Source organism: Oreochromis niloticus, linkage group LG17, assembly GCF_001858045.2.
Source record: "Oreochromis niloticus isolate F11D_XX linkage group LG17, O_niloticus_UMD_NMBU, whole genome shotgun sequence".
Classification (NCBI taxonomy): Eukaryota; Metazoa; Chordata; class Actinopteri; order Cichliformes; family Cichlidae; genus Oreochromis; species Oreochromis niloticus.
Genome location: NC_031981.2, coordinates 31,365,410 through 31,380,654, shown reverse-complemented (window position 1 = coordinate 31,380,654; position 15,245 = coordinate 31,365,410). Strand labels below are relative to the sequence as shown.

At 42.1% G+C, this 15,245-nt stretch overlaps 1 protein-coding gene across 1 annotated transcript in view; it reads left to right on the top strand.

The window, feature by feature from the left end:
* Nucleotides 1–405: 405 nt before the first annotated feature.
* The window catches only part of LOC100704748 (contactin-associated protein-like 4), a 104,880-nt gene continuing 90,040 nt past the window's right edge, over nucleotides 406–15,245 (top strand). Inside the window, exon 1 of the mRNA XM_005464217.4 lies at nucleotides 406–918. Coding sequence (XP_005464274.1) covers nucleotides 837–918 — 82 coding nt within the window. The 5' untranslated portion in view covers nucleotides 406–836. The remainder of the gene's footprint in view (nucleotides 919–15,245) is intronic.

Genomic DNA, 15,245 nt, shown 5'->3' with positions numbered 1-15,245 from the left:
TATTAATAAAACTGCTGCTTAAGCTTTGATGCAGGAACAAATTTGAAGAACCTTAATTTTAAAAAATGTGCTTTGCTCATTGTAACTTCAGTTGGCTGTTAGACCTCCATGGTGCAGAATGATAGATATGCAGGATTCGACACCAGAAGGCTGTTAGAAGAACAAGTTCACCTTAAATCTGAGATTTGGATCAGTGGGTATGGGCGTAATTTTGTGATGTTCTCATGTATGCAGCCTGATATATGCTAAAAAAGATTTTTTTATAAAGTGGGAAATGTTTGGTGTCCACCGTAAAGCAAACACATTTGAATACAATTTTTTTAAAGAAAAAAAAGTTATAGCGATTTTTTTTGTAACAGCTTCCTACAGGGGAAAGCTTCCTAAAGAGTTAAACATCAAGTGCGCTCACTGCGCCGTGGTGGTGGCACTAAACCAGTCCTGGGACTCCCAGAAGGAACTCTTAATATTCTTTCATCTCAGTGAGGGAGGCAGTGCGTTGGACTCGGACCTGCGACAGTATCGAAGAAAAAAAAAGAAAAAGAAAAAAAGGAGCCTTTCCTCCTCTTATTCACGGCTCCATTCTTTTGCCTCCATCACTTGGCGGAGGACAGGTGGCGTTTGAGCATCCTCTTCCTCCCTCCGCTGGGCACCGGCCTGCCTCTGTACACTGTAACAGCAAGGCTATTCGGTGCGGCGCAGCGCACCGGAGCGCAGCTGGAGGAGAGCAGAGGGGAGAAGCGAACAGGAGAGCAGAAGAGGGGGAGGAGGTGGAGGACGGACGGACTGCTACCCTCAGACAGGCGGGATTATACCCCACAGCATCCCGTCGCTTCAACATGCCTCGGGGGAATAAAAGACTTGCTGGGATTACCGCCCTGATCGCCTCGTTGCTGCTCGGCTCTTGTGGGACAGGTGCAGGTGAGCGGCTCCGTGCGCCTCTGGCGCTGTTTAGGAGCGATGTAGAGTGTGGTGTTTTCTTGAAAGTCATCCCTGTGGTTTACTATTCCACCTGGACTCACTCATCTCTAATGAATGAGAAAAATATGTTTGGACGGTTGTAAACACGCCCGCTAATTAACCTGCCAGCTGGCAAAAAAGAAAGAAAAAGTAGACAAAATGTATCTTCGTCTTTGTTCTCATATATTCAGCAGATTGTTAATTCACAAAAACCTGAAAGGGCTATTATAAATAACTCTAATAACTCATAAAACACATTACAGTTTATTTATTTGGATTTAATTTCTTGATTATTTTTTCGAGTCATTATGGTACAAATGATTTTAAGAGGAAGAAATATTTTGTGTCTGCCCTGCGAAAGCTTTAACTGATCTGACCCGTTTCTCCGGGTTTGGCAAGGAGAAGCTCAGCGCAGTAAATTTAGTGAATTAAACAGTTGGCTGGATCTTATCCGACCACCACGGGGGCTTGTTGTTGAAAGGGAGCGCACATCCTCTGGGGATTTACGGCTGTCAAGTTTTAAGAGATAGGGAATTCAAGTTGCCTTCTTATTTTATCATTTTTCAGCATTTGATGTTTTCTCATGAGAAGGAGAGTGGGAGAGACTGTGCGCTCGTTCTGGAGAGGCAGGGAAGCTGTATAGGATCCTGGAGCTTCTTTAAGGTTCAGAAAAAGATCCTTAAAAAGTGATTTCTTGGTGTGAGGAGATTTCTTTAAAAGAAATCACTGAACATGTCTGTATTACAGATATAGAATTTTTGTCTGCAACAAGTGTGCTACATCTCCTATTCACTGCTGCTGTTCAGTCCGTGAGTACATATGAGCTGTTAGTTTTTGATGGGAGGAATTTAGTGAATAGTTCCAGGACCTCCACAGTTGAAGTGGCTCAGTAAGATGTCATGGCCCCGTCCTTCCCACTGTAATGACTGCACTCTACTTCCCCGATACTGTAAATAAGGGGAGCCTTGTATGTGACATCTCAGATTTAAAAACAAAACAAAAGGATCAGATGGTTTTGTGCACACAACTGGCTAAAAAAAAAAAAAAAAATCAGGAGGACGACTGTAAAGATGGGCATCCACAGGCATAGCACTTTCTCAGCTGTATTGATTGTTTGGATAGATAGTGGACGTATTTATATTACTGACTGAAAATGACCTAAATTTAGATGAAAAGACAGTGTTGGTGCGGACCCACTTTGTTCTGGTTGATGAAGCCTAAGACAAACAGGAAACAATCGCAAAGCCAGCAATTTCACTTTGCTTCATATAGTTGATCTACAGAGTAATGTGTATTAGTGGGAGTCTTTATCATCCGTCTAACAATCTGTCGTCTGTCCATATTATGCTTCCTAAGCAATGAGCAGGTGTCAGCTCAGTAACGAACTGCCATCTCATTCATCATGTTTCCTACAAGGAGGATGGGATGCTTCTGTCCATTCTGTAATAGTCTCTATCTGTCAATATACCCACTTTGTCACACAAGCACACACACACTGAGCCAATTTCTCTAACTTTTCCAAAATGAAAATATAACATACCCACCTGACAAACTAAATGAACAGCTGTGTGATGGTGAGGAAGTGAACTGCTGAACTTGTCACTTTTCAGAACAGCTATGAGTCGGTTCATTTTGCGATGTGGACAGACAACATGTTACACAAACTAATTCTTTCTTTAGCGACCCAGTCCTTACCCTAACTAACTCCCAAAGCTCAAGCAAAGACTTCAGCCTTGGAGACAATAAGATGTTTGTCTTATGTCTCTACTTAAAGTCAAGGTATCTGTGATGACACAAAAGGTGCTGAGGTAGAAGGTTTTAGATGCTGTTTAATGACCAAACAATGAGTTTGATTGAAATCATCTTTGCTATTTGTGTGTAGCATCAGTTTAGGCAGAACAGCTGATCTTAGTGCCGGCATACATAAGCCCGTGGCTGAGTTGCCATTCATCTATAAATCCAATCGGCATAAGTCATATCAGGCATGGTATTTATGCTGCTTTAGCCTGCATACAGCTGCTGCAGATGTGCAAGCTACTTTGAAACCCACCTCCACCACAGCTGCTTCATTCCACGGTGCTCCTGACCTCATTAGCGTCATATCTGTTGTCGCTGATGCCTGCTCTGTTCTCTTTGAGCTCGCTCTGCATGTATGCACAGAGAAGGACAGAGAGGTCCCAGAAAGAGCAAATGTGAACAAATGTAAATTGCTGAAGATGGAAATAAAAATCTTTTGACGTAGTCCTGACTGAAATACGTTTTTCATCCACTGACTCACGATCACAAGCCTAACACAAAAGATGGTGATACCTAAAGCGAATTTACAGTACAATACAGTCACTTTAAGGTGAGAATAATGCAGACAAATCCAATGATTTTTCATACCTAAGTTGCAAAGTAGGCCAAGAAAAGTGTTTTGTGTCGTGATTGTCAACAGCCACAGTGGAAATGAAAAGTTTTACTTTCTCACCCAGCACTCATCCTCTGCTAATCAATTCATAAAGAGGAGAATTTTTTTTCAAGGCTCTCTTACCATTAAACATACATTTCTAATTGGGGGTTTTAATGGCCGTTTAAGAACATTATGCAACTGTCGCTGCTGCTAGTAACAAACAGAGGTCACCTGCTGGATAAATATGTCATTTTAAACATTTGAGTAAATGACCAAGGCTATTATTTTTTCCCATAGCGAAGACTCTCAGCACGGCATCTTCACCCCTTAGATCATTAGCATCATCAGCGGCACCACCATTATCATCTGTGAGAAACAGTCTCCTTCCTCCCACACACACCTTCCCTGTTTGCTTTGTTTTATTTCACAATACAGGTAGACACATTTCTTTTTGCATTTTTCTCAAACTTGAAAGAAAACACAATTTTTCTTTATCTTCTTTTTGATTATTGCACCGACAGGGGCACCAAGGTAGCACAGGATGCGTTTCATCTCTCAGATGGCTGAGGGTAGATGTTTGATTATTTAAATAGCCGAGGCTGGGACGACGACGACTTTAAGGTGTTGTTATTTTCTAAGAGTGCTGGAAATTCGTCTCCACCAGTCTCAGCCAGACAGAAAATAAAAAAATATGCTGGGGGAGAAGTTGATTTAAATTTGTGCCTGGCTCCCCGCTTCATATGGGAACAGCCCTGTCTCATCAGAATTTATTACTTTTCAATGAGCTGGTGGTTTGCACAGAGAGAACTAAAACCACGGAATAAAATCAGTTTGATGTGAATGTGTCTCTGCAAACCATCACTGTCCTTTATGGTTCGTGAGGTTTAGAGAGCCAGTATGTGGCAAAAGAGCAAAGTAGTTAAGTATAAATTGCCCTTATTTTTATGTCATGTATTTAGCAGATGTGGAGTCATGAAGAGGTTCTGATTAAACCAAGGTTGCACAAAGGTGGCAGTACCTGGTGGTGTGAGCCTGGAGCTGTCAGTCATGAATCTAGATTTATTAATCCAGGGACAAGTAGTTAAGCCATAAAAGTGACAGAGAACTGCAGTCCATCCATCTGCCTTTGTAACCTCTGGGATTTTGTATTTGCCCAAGGCCAGCTCCCCAGCGGACGTCTGCCTGCCTAAAAACAGACCCATTCATCAAATGGGCCTGTCATTATATCAGATGACTTGTTATCGGTCCAAGAATTGGCCACATTCTGCTGAGGTCACTACTCACTGTCACTCTCTGGAGCAGCAGGAAAGCAGAAACTGTAGTCATCAGCTATTAGCAAAACCACACTGTGATTACCGTCACATGACTGCCTGTGAGAAATACTTGACTCTGTCTTCAGCTTTGATGATTTAGGTTTCCAATGTTTGTGTCTAAGAAGGAACTAAAATACTGGAAAACTACAAACTTCAAAACTTTTGTTAAACTTAGTCTTACTTAAGGTCTCCTTTGTTGTGTTTCTGGAGCTTTCAGTCATACATCACATTATCTCTATAGTTATTTATTTATGTTGCCACTAAATTGTAGAAGTTAGGCAAACTCTGCAATACAAGCAAATCTGCAGAAAAAGCTGCTAAATGAAAGATGTGATGAGATTCTTATCTGCTGTTTCAAATAAGTGTAGTCTGAACCTTTTGATCAAACATATTTTTGAAACGAAGCAATAATTAATAATTAATAAAACAACATCCTTTTTTTTAACTCAAGTTTTTTTTCTTACAGTCCTTCTTTTATATTACAGCATTGAGCAGAAAGTTTCAACCATGGTTGCTGGAAATAAACCTACCAAAAACTTATGTTTCTGCTTTGTTGCTAAACAAAAATTTCAAACCTGCATTACATTTTAACCACCTGGGGGCAGTGCAACCCTCATAGCCTGTATAAAAGACGGCTTTACCATCACGGTCTGAAAACTGAAGCCACTGCAAAAGCACCTTAAAGCTGCACTCTGTCCAGCATATTATACTAATAATAACGACACTAATAATAATTTGTTATATTAAAAACAAAATAAACTAACTAAAAAAAATAGCAATACAAATAGTAATACATAGAAATGTCAATAATATATTACACAATATGTTATTGTACAATATATTATTAATATTATATATCTGATAGATAATTCTCTGTGTTTTATTGTATCCTAGAAAGTCACAGCGTGTGGTATAAAGATTTCCTGTATCTGTCCTTGTAACAGTGGAGGTTTCAGTCTGTTACAGATGCTTCTCTGCTCCCCATCCACTAAGTGTTGTGCAGGGTGGTCAGGATAATCCATGATAACAGTTTTCTGACTGCTTCTTCATAGAAGACTCTGGGAGAACAGCCCTAATATTGCTTGTCTATCAGCTCAGAAGGACCATAATAAAGATCAAGTTGGTTGCAACCAAGCCCATAAACTCATCAGGTGTTTTCTTAGTGACAAGAAAGGCCTCAAAGTATTCTTGCCTTGCTTTTGACAAGTGGCTACTATATTAGCACGCCATGTACCTTGATTTGTCAGTCAGATCCACCTCTCTGCTACATCCCTCACTTGCTCTTAAGGATTGTTTTGAGTCGACTGTGTGGGAGGTGATCTGTGACGACCACGGAGAGGACATCGACAGCCTTACTACATGCATTACTGACTATACTAATTTCTGCATGGATAACACCGTACCTACCAGGACTGTACGGTGTTTCTCCAACAACAAACCTTGGATTACCCCAGAAATTAAAGCTGTCCTCAAGCAGAAGAGGAGGGCCTTCAAATCCAGAGACAAGGAGGAGTTGAAAAGGGTGCAGAGAGAGCTGAGGGGACTGATAAGGAATGGGAAGGACAGCTACAGGCAGAAGATGGAGAACCAGCTTCAGCAAAATAACGTTGGTGAAGTCTGGAGAGGCCTCAGAACCATCTCAGGCCACAAACATCAGAACTCTCTGCCTGGGAGGGATGTGAGGTGGGCAAATGAACTGAATCATTTCTTCAACAGATTTGATTCAGCCATGAGGCAGTCTCCAACATTGGCTGCAGACTCACCCACGCCCACTGCTGCTGTTCCACCTCTGACACCTCAGACACTTCACACCTCCTCTACTCACCCTGCTCACTCCTCCCCACCCCCAACAACAGCATCCAATACACAATCAACACAAGGCTCCAGCCTGTCTCTCTCAACCACCCAGGTTAGGAGGGAACTGAGGAGGATTAATGGCAAGAAGGCAGCGGGCCCAGATGGCATCAGCTCGAGGGTCGTCAGGTCCTGCGCGGACCAACTGTGTGGGGTGATGGAGCACCTCTTCAACCTGAGCCTGAGGCTGGGAAGAGTCCCACAGCTCTGGAAAACCTCCTGTGTTGTTCCAGTGCCAAAGACTTCACGCCCCAAGGACCTCAACAGCTACAGGCCGGTGGCTCTGACATCCCACCTGATGAAGACCCTGGAGCGGTTGGTCCTGGCTCAGCTTCGGCGCCTGGTGAGCTCATCACTGGACCCACTTCAGTTTGCCTACCAACCTGGCATTGGAGCGGATGATGCCGTCATTCACCTCCTACATCGTTCCCTCGCTCACCTGGAGACCGCTGGGAGCACTGTGAGAATCATGTTCTTTGATTTCTCCAGTGCCTTCAACACTATTCTTCCCTCGGTTCTGAAGGACAAGCTGGAGAACTCTGGAGTGGACCATCACCTCACTACCTGGATTTTGGACTACCTCACCGACTGACCACAGTATGTGAGAACTCAGGGCTGTGTGTCGGACAGGGTCGTCTGCAGTACGGGGGCCCCACAGGGAACGGTTCTGGCTTCGTTCCTGTTCACCATCTACACTGCAGACTTCTCCCACAACTCCACCCAGTGCTTCCTGCAGAAGTTCTCTGATGACTCTGCAATAGTCGGCCTCATCACTGATGGGGACGACAAGGAGTACAGAGGACTGACTCAAGACTTTGTGGACTGGTGCCAGCTGAACTACCTCCAGATCAATGCCAGTAAAACCAAGGAGCTGGTGGTAGACTTCCGCAGGCACAAACATCCTCCACTGCAACCACTGAACATCCAAGGTATGGACATTGAGGCTGTGGACAGCTACAGGTACCTTGGTGTTCATCTGAACAACAACTCGACTGGACTCATAACTCAGACGCCCTCTACAGGAAAGGGCAGAGCAGGCTGTACCTGCTGTGGAGACTCAGGTCGTTCGGAGTGGAGGGCCCACTCCTGAAGACCTTCTATGACTCTGTGGTGGCCTCAGCCATCTTCTATGGTGTGGTCTGCTGGGGCGGCAGCTGGGGACAGGAAGAGACTGAACAGGCTGATCAGAAGGGCCAGCTCTGTTCTGGGATGCCCTCTGGACCCAGTGGAGGTGGTGAGTGACAGGAGAATGGCGGCTAAGCTGTCATCCCTGTTGGACAACATCTCCCACCCCATGCATGAGACTGTGACAGCACTGAGCAGCTCCTTCAGTGGGAGACTGCGGCACCCGCGGTGTAGGATGGAGAGATTTCGCAGGTCTTTCCTCCCCACTGCTGTCAGACTCCACAATAAAGACTTTTGTAGCTGATCAAACACACAAACCCTCACATGTGCAATATGTGCAATTCTTGTGCAATTCTTCTTCTGACGAAGTTGTATTTTTGTATTCTCTTACTCAGTTGTATATAGCATTTGTATTTCTATTTTATTCTATTGTATATATTATTCTATTCTATTTTATTCTATTGTAGATAGTATTTTATTTTATTTTATTTTATTGGATTCCAGTGTTTTCTAATTTCTGCTACATAACTTTGCACTTTTGCTGTAACAAACCAAATTTCCCACCTGTGGAACTAATAAAGGTCATCTTATCTTATCTTGTCTTACATACAATAAACTATGAAAGTTCCTGTTATTGTGCTCTTGTCTGTTTTACACATGAACTTCATGTAATGCGAGTAGTTTTAATGACATAAAGGCTGTCCCTGTGTCACCTCACCAGCTGAGCCACCCATGAACACTGACACGGCAGTATGATTGGGTTCCTTCAGTTAGCAGGTAGCTCAAGAGACACAGGAACTGTGCAAAAAATATTGGGATGTTCTCTGCTGTTCTCTGGTAATATAAAGCACAGGGAAACATGTTAGGATTTTAACGGTGACTAATTGTCAAAAAACAATTGCGATTAACAGATTTGTTGACCTGGAACTTCCCAGAGAGAGCATGAACATGTATTTGGCCACTTTCCAAATGTAAACCAAATGTCTCTGGATCGTACCTCAGCTTTGGCCATCCTGAGGAAACACTTTCAACCACTTAATGCCTAATGAAGTGCACTGCAGGTTTTTACTGCTTTGTTTTGCTGAAACACTTGTTAGTGACAAGCTAAGAAACCAAAACAGTGACTTAAAAGGTGCTAAAATATTCCTTAGAGCTGAAGGAAACAGCTTTGCATAACTCTCTGTGGGTTTTGTCAGCATATGCAACACCTTTGACATAACCATCTAAGTCATTGCCATCTTAACAATATCGATTATTTCAGTGAGTAATGCAAGAGTTGCATCAATATTTTAGTGGAATTAATGTTTATGTGCTTGCTTTGAGCCCAAGATCTTTCCTACTGCTCTTCACAGTTTTAAGGTTTCCCAACTGCTTTTGACAGTCTCATGTGGAGAATAATGTGTTCTTCCATCCAAATTCAATAGATGATATGGCTACAAAGTCATTTATTATTAAAGGAAGGGTCATGCGAGCTGACCCTTAGAAGAATGCGCTGTATTTCTGTTAACGTAATGGAGGAGGAGAAGCTTAGGAGATTAGCGTATGGTGGTAGCAGGCCTGAGAAATCACCAAGAAAGTGGAGGAGTTTGGTTCACTGCCCTGCATGGACATTCGTTGCCTGCGCCCTTCGTCTTTAATCCATTCAGTGACACTACCAGCTCCTTCTCTCATTTCATCCATCAGTGGGTTTTCTTTGTGTGTGTGTGTGTGTGTGTGTGTGTGTGTGTGTGCATTCAGATTCATTTGTCTCTCCTCATCTCACCTTCACACAGCTGCTGCTCTGTGGTGCACAACAACACAAGTCCCACCAATGAAGTCCTGTTCAGTCCTGCATCACGATCTCACTCTGTATGGTATTACTGTAACAAAGGCTGGGGGTGGAGTAGCAGGGTGGTAGGTGAATAATAACCTACTTAACTGCTTGTATTATTGTATAAATCCACTTCGAACTGCCTCGAGAAAAACAAACTGAAGTTTTTGGTAAAAAAACAAAAATTTGACTCTTAATCATGTTACCCTGTGTGCAGTATCGCATGTATCGCATTCTCCTTCGTTCCTCTCTAAACCAGGTAAACAGGAAATCATCGTCACATCAAACCTAATCATAGTCGGTGACCTTCTCTGTTTTCAGTTTAATGAATATGTAAGAACCTCTTAAAATATATTGAGAACCCCAGCCGGCTGCGGCAGATGGCTGCCTCTCTCGCCAAGAAGTTTTCTTCCTGTTAAAAGGGAGTTTTTCCTTCCCACTGTCGCCAAGTGCTTGGTCAAAGGGATATCATCTAATTGTTGGGATTTCTCTGTATTATTGTGGGTTCTTCCCTTACAATAGAAAGCACCTCAAGGTGCCTGTTGTTGTAATTAGAATTATTTAGAATTATTTAGATTTAGATTAGAATGATTAGAAACTGAATTGAATTAAACTGGACTGAGTCATCAGCTGATTCCTTTGTTGTTCTCAGTAGTGCCTTTTTTGTTGCGTTTGTTTGCATTGCTTTGTAGTAGTGTTTACTCATAGTTACAGTAATGTGTGTTTTTATTAGCATGTTCTGTTCTGTTAAGTTTTGTTAAAACTGATGGAATGCTGTGTCAAAAACCACAAAGAGAAGAAAAGATTGTGAAAGGAACCCTCAATGTCACTTTGTATGAGAAGCAATATTGTCATTGTGGGCTATTATTTATCAGACAGGCCTTGAGAAACAGAAAGGTTTTTCAGTTGCAGGATGTCATCCAAGGAAACTCTGCTTCTCACAGATCAATATATACAATAAAATATGAGTCAAAGGCACGTCGATACAACATTTTAGTGTGAAACATTACAATAAAACGTTATTTGGAAATGACTGCCTGTCACACAAATTATTGTGCCTGAATATAAAAGAATTCACCCCTCGCTTCTGGAAGTTCACATTTTATATGTGATTTGACACCTTTTTCTCTTCTTCTTCTTTAGGCTCCTCCTATTTGGGGTCACCACAGCAGCCCATCTACCTACATTTTGCTATATCCTTAGCAGCCTCTTCTTTCATGCCAACCTGTCACTACACTCCACTCCACAACATTCGTGAATTTTTTCCACATTTTTTCCTCATGTCGTGCAGCTACCCATCCAACATCCTTTCTATTCATCCTTCAACGCATATACACCTAACCTTGCCTCTCTAACTGTGTCTCCAAACCACTCAGTCTCAGCTGTCCCACTTATGTACTCTTTTCTAATCTTGTCTGTCCAATGAAAATATCAACATCTCCAGCTCTGCCTCCTGTTATTCTTTTTTGCCACTGTCCTGAAGCCACACATTATAGCAGGTATCACAACAGTCTTGTAAACCTTCTCTTTCACTCTATCCTTCTGTCACGAATCATCCGTAGCACTCTTTTCCACCCACTCCTGCAGTCTCTTCTCCACCTCTCTTTTGCACTGTCCATTGCATTGGATGTATTTACACTAATGTACCTTTTATACCTCTACTCCTTGCATCGTCTCTGTCACCCCCCTCTCTCTGTCACCCCCCTCTCTCTGTCATTTTCACATGTGCATACTGTCACGCTTCTACTGAGCTTCTCCGGAGCTTCTCCGGAGCATACCTCCACCTCTCCAGGTTCTCCTTCACCTGCTCCCTGCTCTCACTACAGATCACAATGTCATCTGCAAACATCATAGTACACAGAGACTCCTGCCTGAACACATCTGCCACCTTGAACCTATCAGTCAGTCTGCTCCCACACCTCACCAGTCTCTCAATCTCCTCATGTATATCTTGCACCATACTTTCATGCTTCTCAGCCACTCCTGTATTCCTCATGCAGTACCACAGTTCCTCTCTTAACACTCTATCATATGCTTTCTCTAAATCCACAAATACACAGTGACTTTCTCTGTACTTCTCCATCAACACTCTCAAAGTAAACACCACATGGGTGGTTCTTTTTTCTCAGCGTGAAGCTGAGAACCACTACTGCTGCTCACTGATTGTCACCTTAACCAAGCTTCAACAACTCTTTCCCATGTCTTCATGGTGTGGCACATCAGGTTTATCCCTCTGTAATTACCACAGCTTTGCACATCAACTCTGTGCTTGAAAATCAGTACCAGTACACTTCTTCTCCATTCCTCAAACATTCTCTCATTCTATATTCTGCTCACTTTTTCTTTTCTAACTTTTGAATACTTTCTTCTATTTCCTCATTCCATCACCAAGTCTCCTTGTCCTCCTTTCTTTGTCCAGAGGTTACACTGAACACCTTCTTGGTTTACCTCACCAATAGCTGAACTTCCGCAGTCATCTGGCTCTTCCTTACCATCCAGAGCCTGTCTCATTTCCTCCCTGAATTCTGTGCAACATTCTTTTTATTTCAGCTTCCATCTTTTAATCCTTGGCTTTAAGTTAACTCACTTTCTCTCCTTAGTTTCCAAAGTCATCCTACACACTGTCCTCTAATAAGATGCAGTCCTTCTTAAAGTAATTGTTCACTATAGCCATTTCCACCCTTTTCACAAAATTTAGTACCATCAGTCCTTTTGCACTTCTTTCTTTAACACCATACCTACCCAACACCTCCTCATCCACGCCTGTTCCCTTCACCTTCATGTCCATTTAATATACCTACCTTTCTCCACAATAACAGACACCTCTCTCCCCTTACTAGTTCCTACTCTCACCTCAGCAAGCCTGCCTTTCCTTCTTTCTCACTATCTCCTAACACACTTTTCCTTCTCATCTTTTTTATTTTTGTCCAACATTTTCCGCTGACACCCTGTTGGCCAACAGCACCAGAGGCGGTCATTGTTAACCCGGGCCCTTAACGATCCTGCACAGACATTCTTTATTGTCTGCATGTTTGACTTGGTAAAGATTTTATGATGAATGCCCTTCTGATGCAACCCTCCCCATTTATCCAGGCTTTGGACTGACACTATGAATACGCTGGCTTGTGGCTCCCTATTGCTGGATTGTGTGTGATTTGACACTGATCAGTAAAAATGACTGGTTGAAGTAGATGAATTTGTTCAGTGAAAAAAAACTTTCTGTGGTCAAGATATGTACTGTCTCTGGAGGGTAAATGTCCTGCAAGAACTGAGAAAACAGAGGAACATGTCAAGTGAGCTACTTGACGTGTTCCTCTGTTTTCTCAGTTGTACGCTCCTAGTGTGGACAGTGGTTAGCAGTGCTGCCTTGCACCAAGAAGGTTTGACCACACCAGCTGTGGAGATGCAAGTTCTGCCTGAGTGGAGTTTTGGGAGTAAACAATATAATCAAATCAAATATGAAGAATACCAAATGTCTCTATATTTGCAGTTAATGTCAGAGGAGCAGTTCCAACCCAATCGAAGTGACTGTGCTCTCAACAAAATAATAAGTCTTGTACAGCAGTGCTTCCCAACCTTTTGGAGCCACGGCACATATTTCACATTAGAAAAATCACACGGCACACCACCAAACAAAACATCACAAAAAACATAATAATTTTTCCCCGTGCACCAGGTATAGTGGAATTGGCTCCGTTTGTCCGCAGTATACCATTTTTGCTTTCCTCTGACTACTACTCATGCTAGGGCCTTCATCTAGAATTTTCTCCAGGACTCAGGTCAAATTGATTACTTTTTCTTTTCAAATATTTATCTATTGCTATGACACGCTGCATTGTCTCACTCACAGCACGACTATTATATAATTTCTTCTTTGTCTTCTTCTGTTTTACTGGAAGTTGGCAACCCATTTAATTAGAGCAGGTAGTTGTACTGCCCTCTAGTGGAAGAGAATGTAATTGTTCTGCACGTTACGCCGATCGCTTAGAGTACTAATCAGGTGGAACCAGATTATCTTCCGCGCACATAGTGGTAAATGGTAAATGGTAAATGGTCTGTATTTGTATAGCGCTTTACTAGTCCCTAAGGACCCCAAAGCGCTTTACACATCCAGTCATCCACCCATTCACGCACACATTCACACACTGGTGGTTGGGAAACACTGTCGTGCAGAGTGTAATCATCTCCTAAGGCCATGACCATATGTTTTTAAAGAAAGCTCTTCAGGTCCACTTTAAATTTCTTTTGTTTTTTCTTTGTCCAAGTTTCACCATTTTTTTGTGAAATTCAGCTGTGGGTTTTGCAAAATCTTGCCGACAGAGAAATGAACAAACACCACATAAAACAAACTTCTGTTGATGCTCCATCTTGGCTCTCCATCTTGGCAGAGGAACAACAGTCATTTTAGCAGATGCCCAGTAATGATGTTCATTCAAGTGACAAAACCTTCTAGTGGCCATAGGGACTAAGACTCTTGTCCACTGATAACTTCAGAGGGAGTGGTGAAGCATTGCCACTATAGTTTATAAAGGAAAGGGTTACTGTCATCCAAATGTTACACACTATAGTTGTTTTTAGATCTGTTGAGTTGTAATACATCCAAATTGTCTGACAGAATTTGTGAAACTTGAGGTTTAGATAATGTACTTTTAAAAGGTTAAAAAAAAGAAAGAAAAAACAATACTTTGCAAAACATCTTTAGGAAACACAGAAAAAAACGTAACTTATTACCCAACCCTGAATGCTGGAGGCAAAAAGGAAAGGAGGAAGCCGATTATAATTTGTAAGTCTGTTTGGTTTTTTTTTTTATATCACTTAATATTCTCTAAGGGAGAATGTCTAGAAGGAAAAGTATGCCATTCAGTGTATTTTTCCTTATTTTGAAATGCTGAAATGATCCATTAATGATATTTTCATCACATACTCCACATGTCTCCTTCTGGGTCCATTAGTAAGTGTGATGTAACCAGCAGCAATTCTTCCAATCTGCATAAGACTGACATATTTCATAGTGAATGATACTAAGTTTTCCTGCTTACTACCAATGTGTTCATTCATTTTTTTTTAATTACTAGTTTCAGCATGTGCTGTAATATGATAAGGGTTAAAGCTTACACATGTTTTAATTGTGCCTTTGTTACAGTCCCTTTTGATGATATAATTTGCTGATTGGGTCTGCCTCCCATGAGTCCTCATGTTAAACGGCAGTGATGTTTTCATGCAGTGTCAAAAAAAGAGCGGTTGATTATGTTGCATGGGAAGGTGAATTTATGCGTGTTTTATAGCTTAATGTGATTTTCTAACTTCGGAGGGCTTCGATCATGAGTCAGCAGAATTACTGGCCAGGTGTGTTGCTAATAGACAGATGAAGGGCTGGTATGGAGGAACTAACGTTTCTCTCATTGTTAGCAGTCAGCCCTGCAGCACAGCATCTCACTTGAGCTGTCAGACTGTCAAGCTGTGGTCTGCAGCCAAAGAAGGCACAGGATTCATATCGTTCTCAGCCAAACTGCATTACCACGCAAACTTTTCCTTTGACTTTCATGGCCGCGAAATAGTAATGATTATGGATGACTCAACAGAATAGTCTTATTTCACAACTTCTGCAGGGAAAAGAGAGATAGGAAGACACAACAGGAGAAGTGAGTTTGCTCCAAAAGGCTTTAGGAAAAGATCAATCGTAGCTCAGTTCCGTTCAATGACAACATAAGTTGTTCTGGAGAGTTTAGTTATTGGTTTAGCAGCTGGAACTGTGCCAAAGAACACAGAGAGGACTTAAAGAGGTATGCTTTGG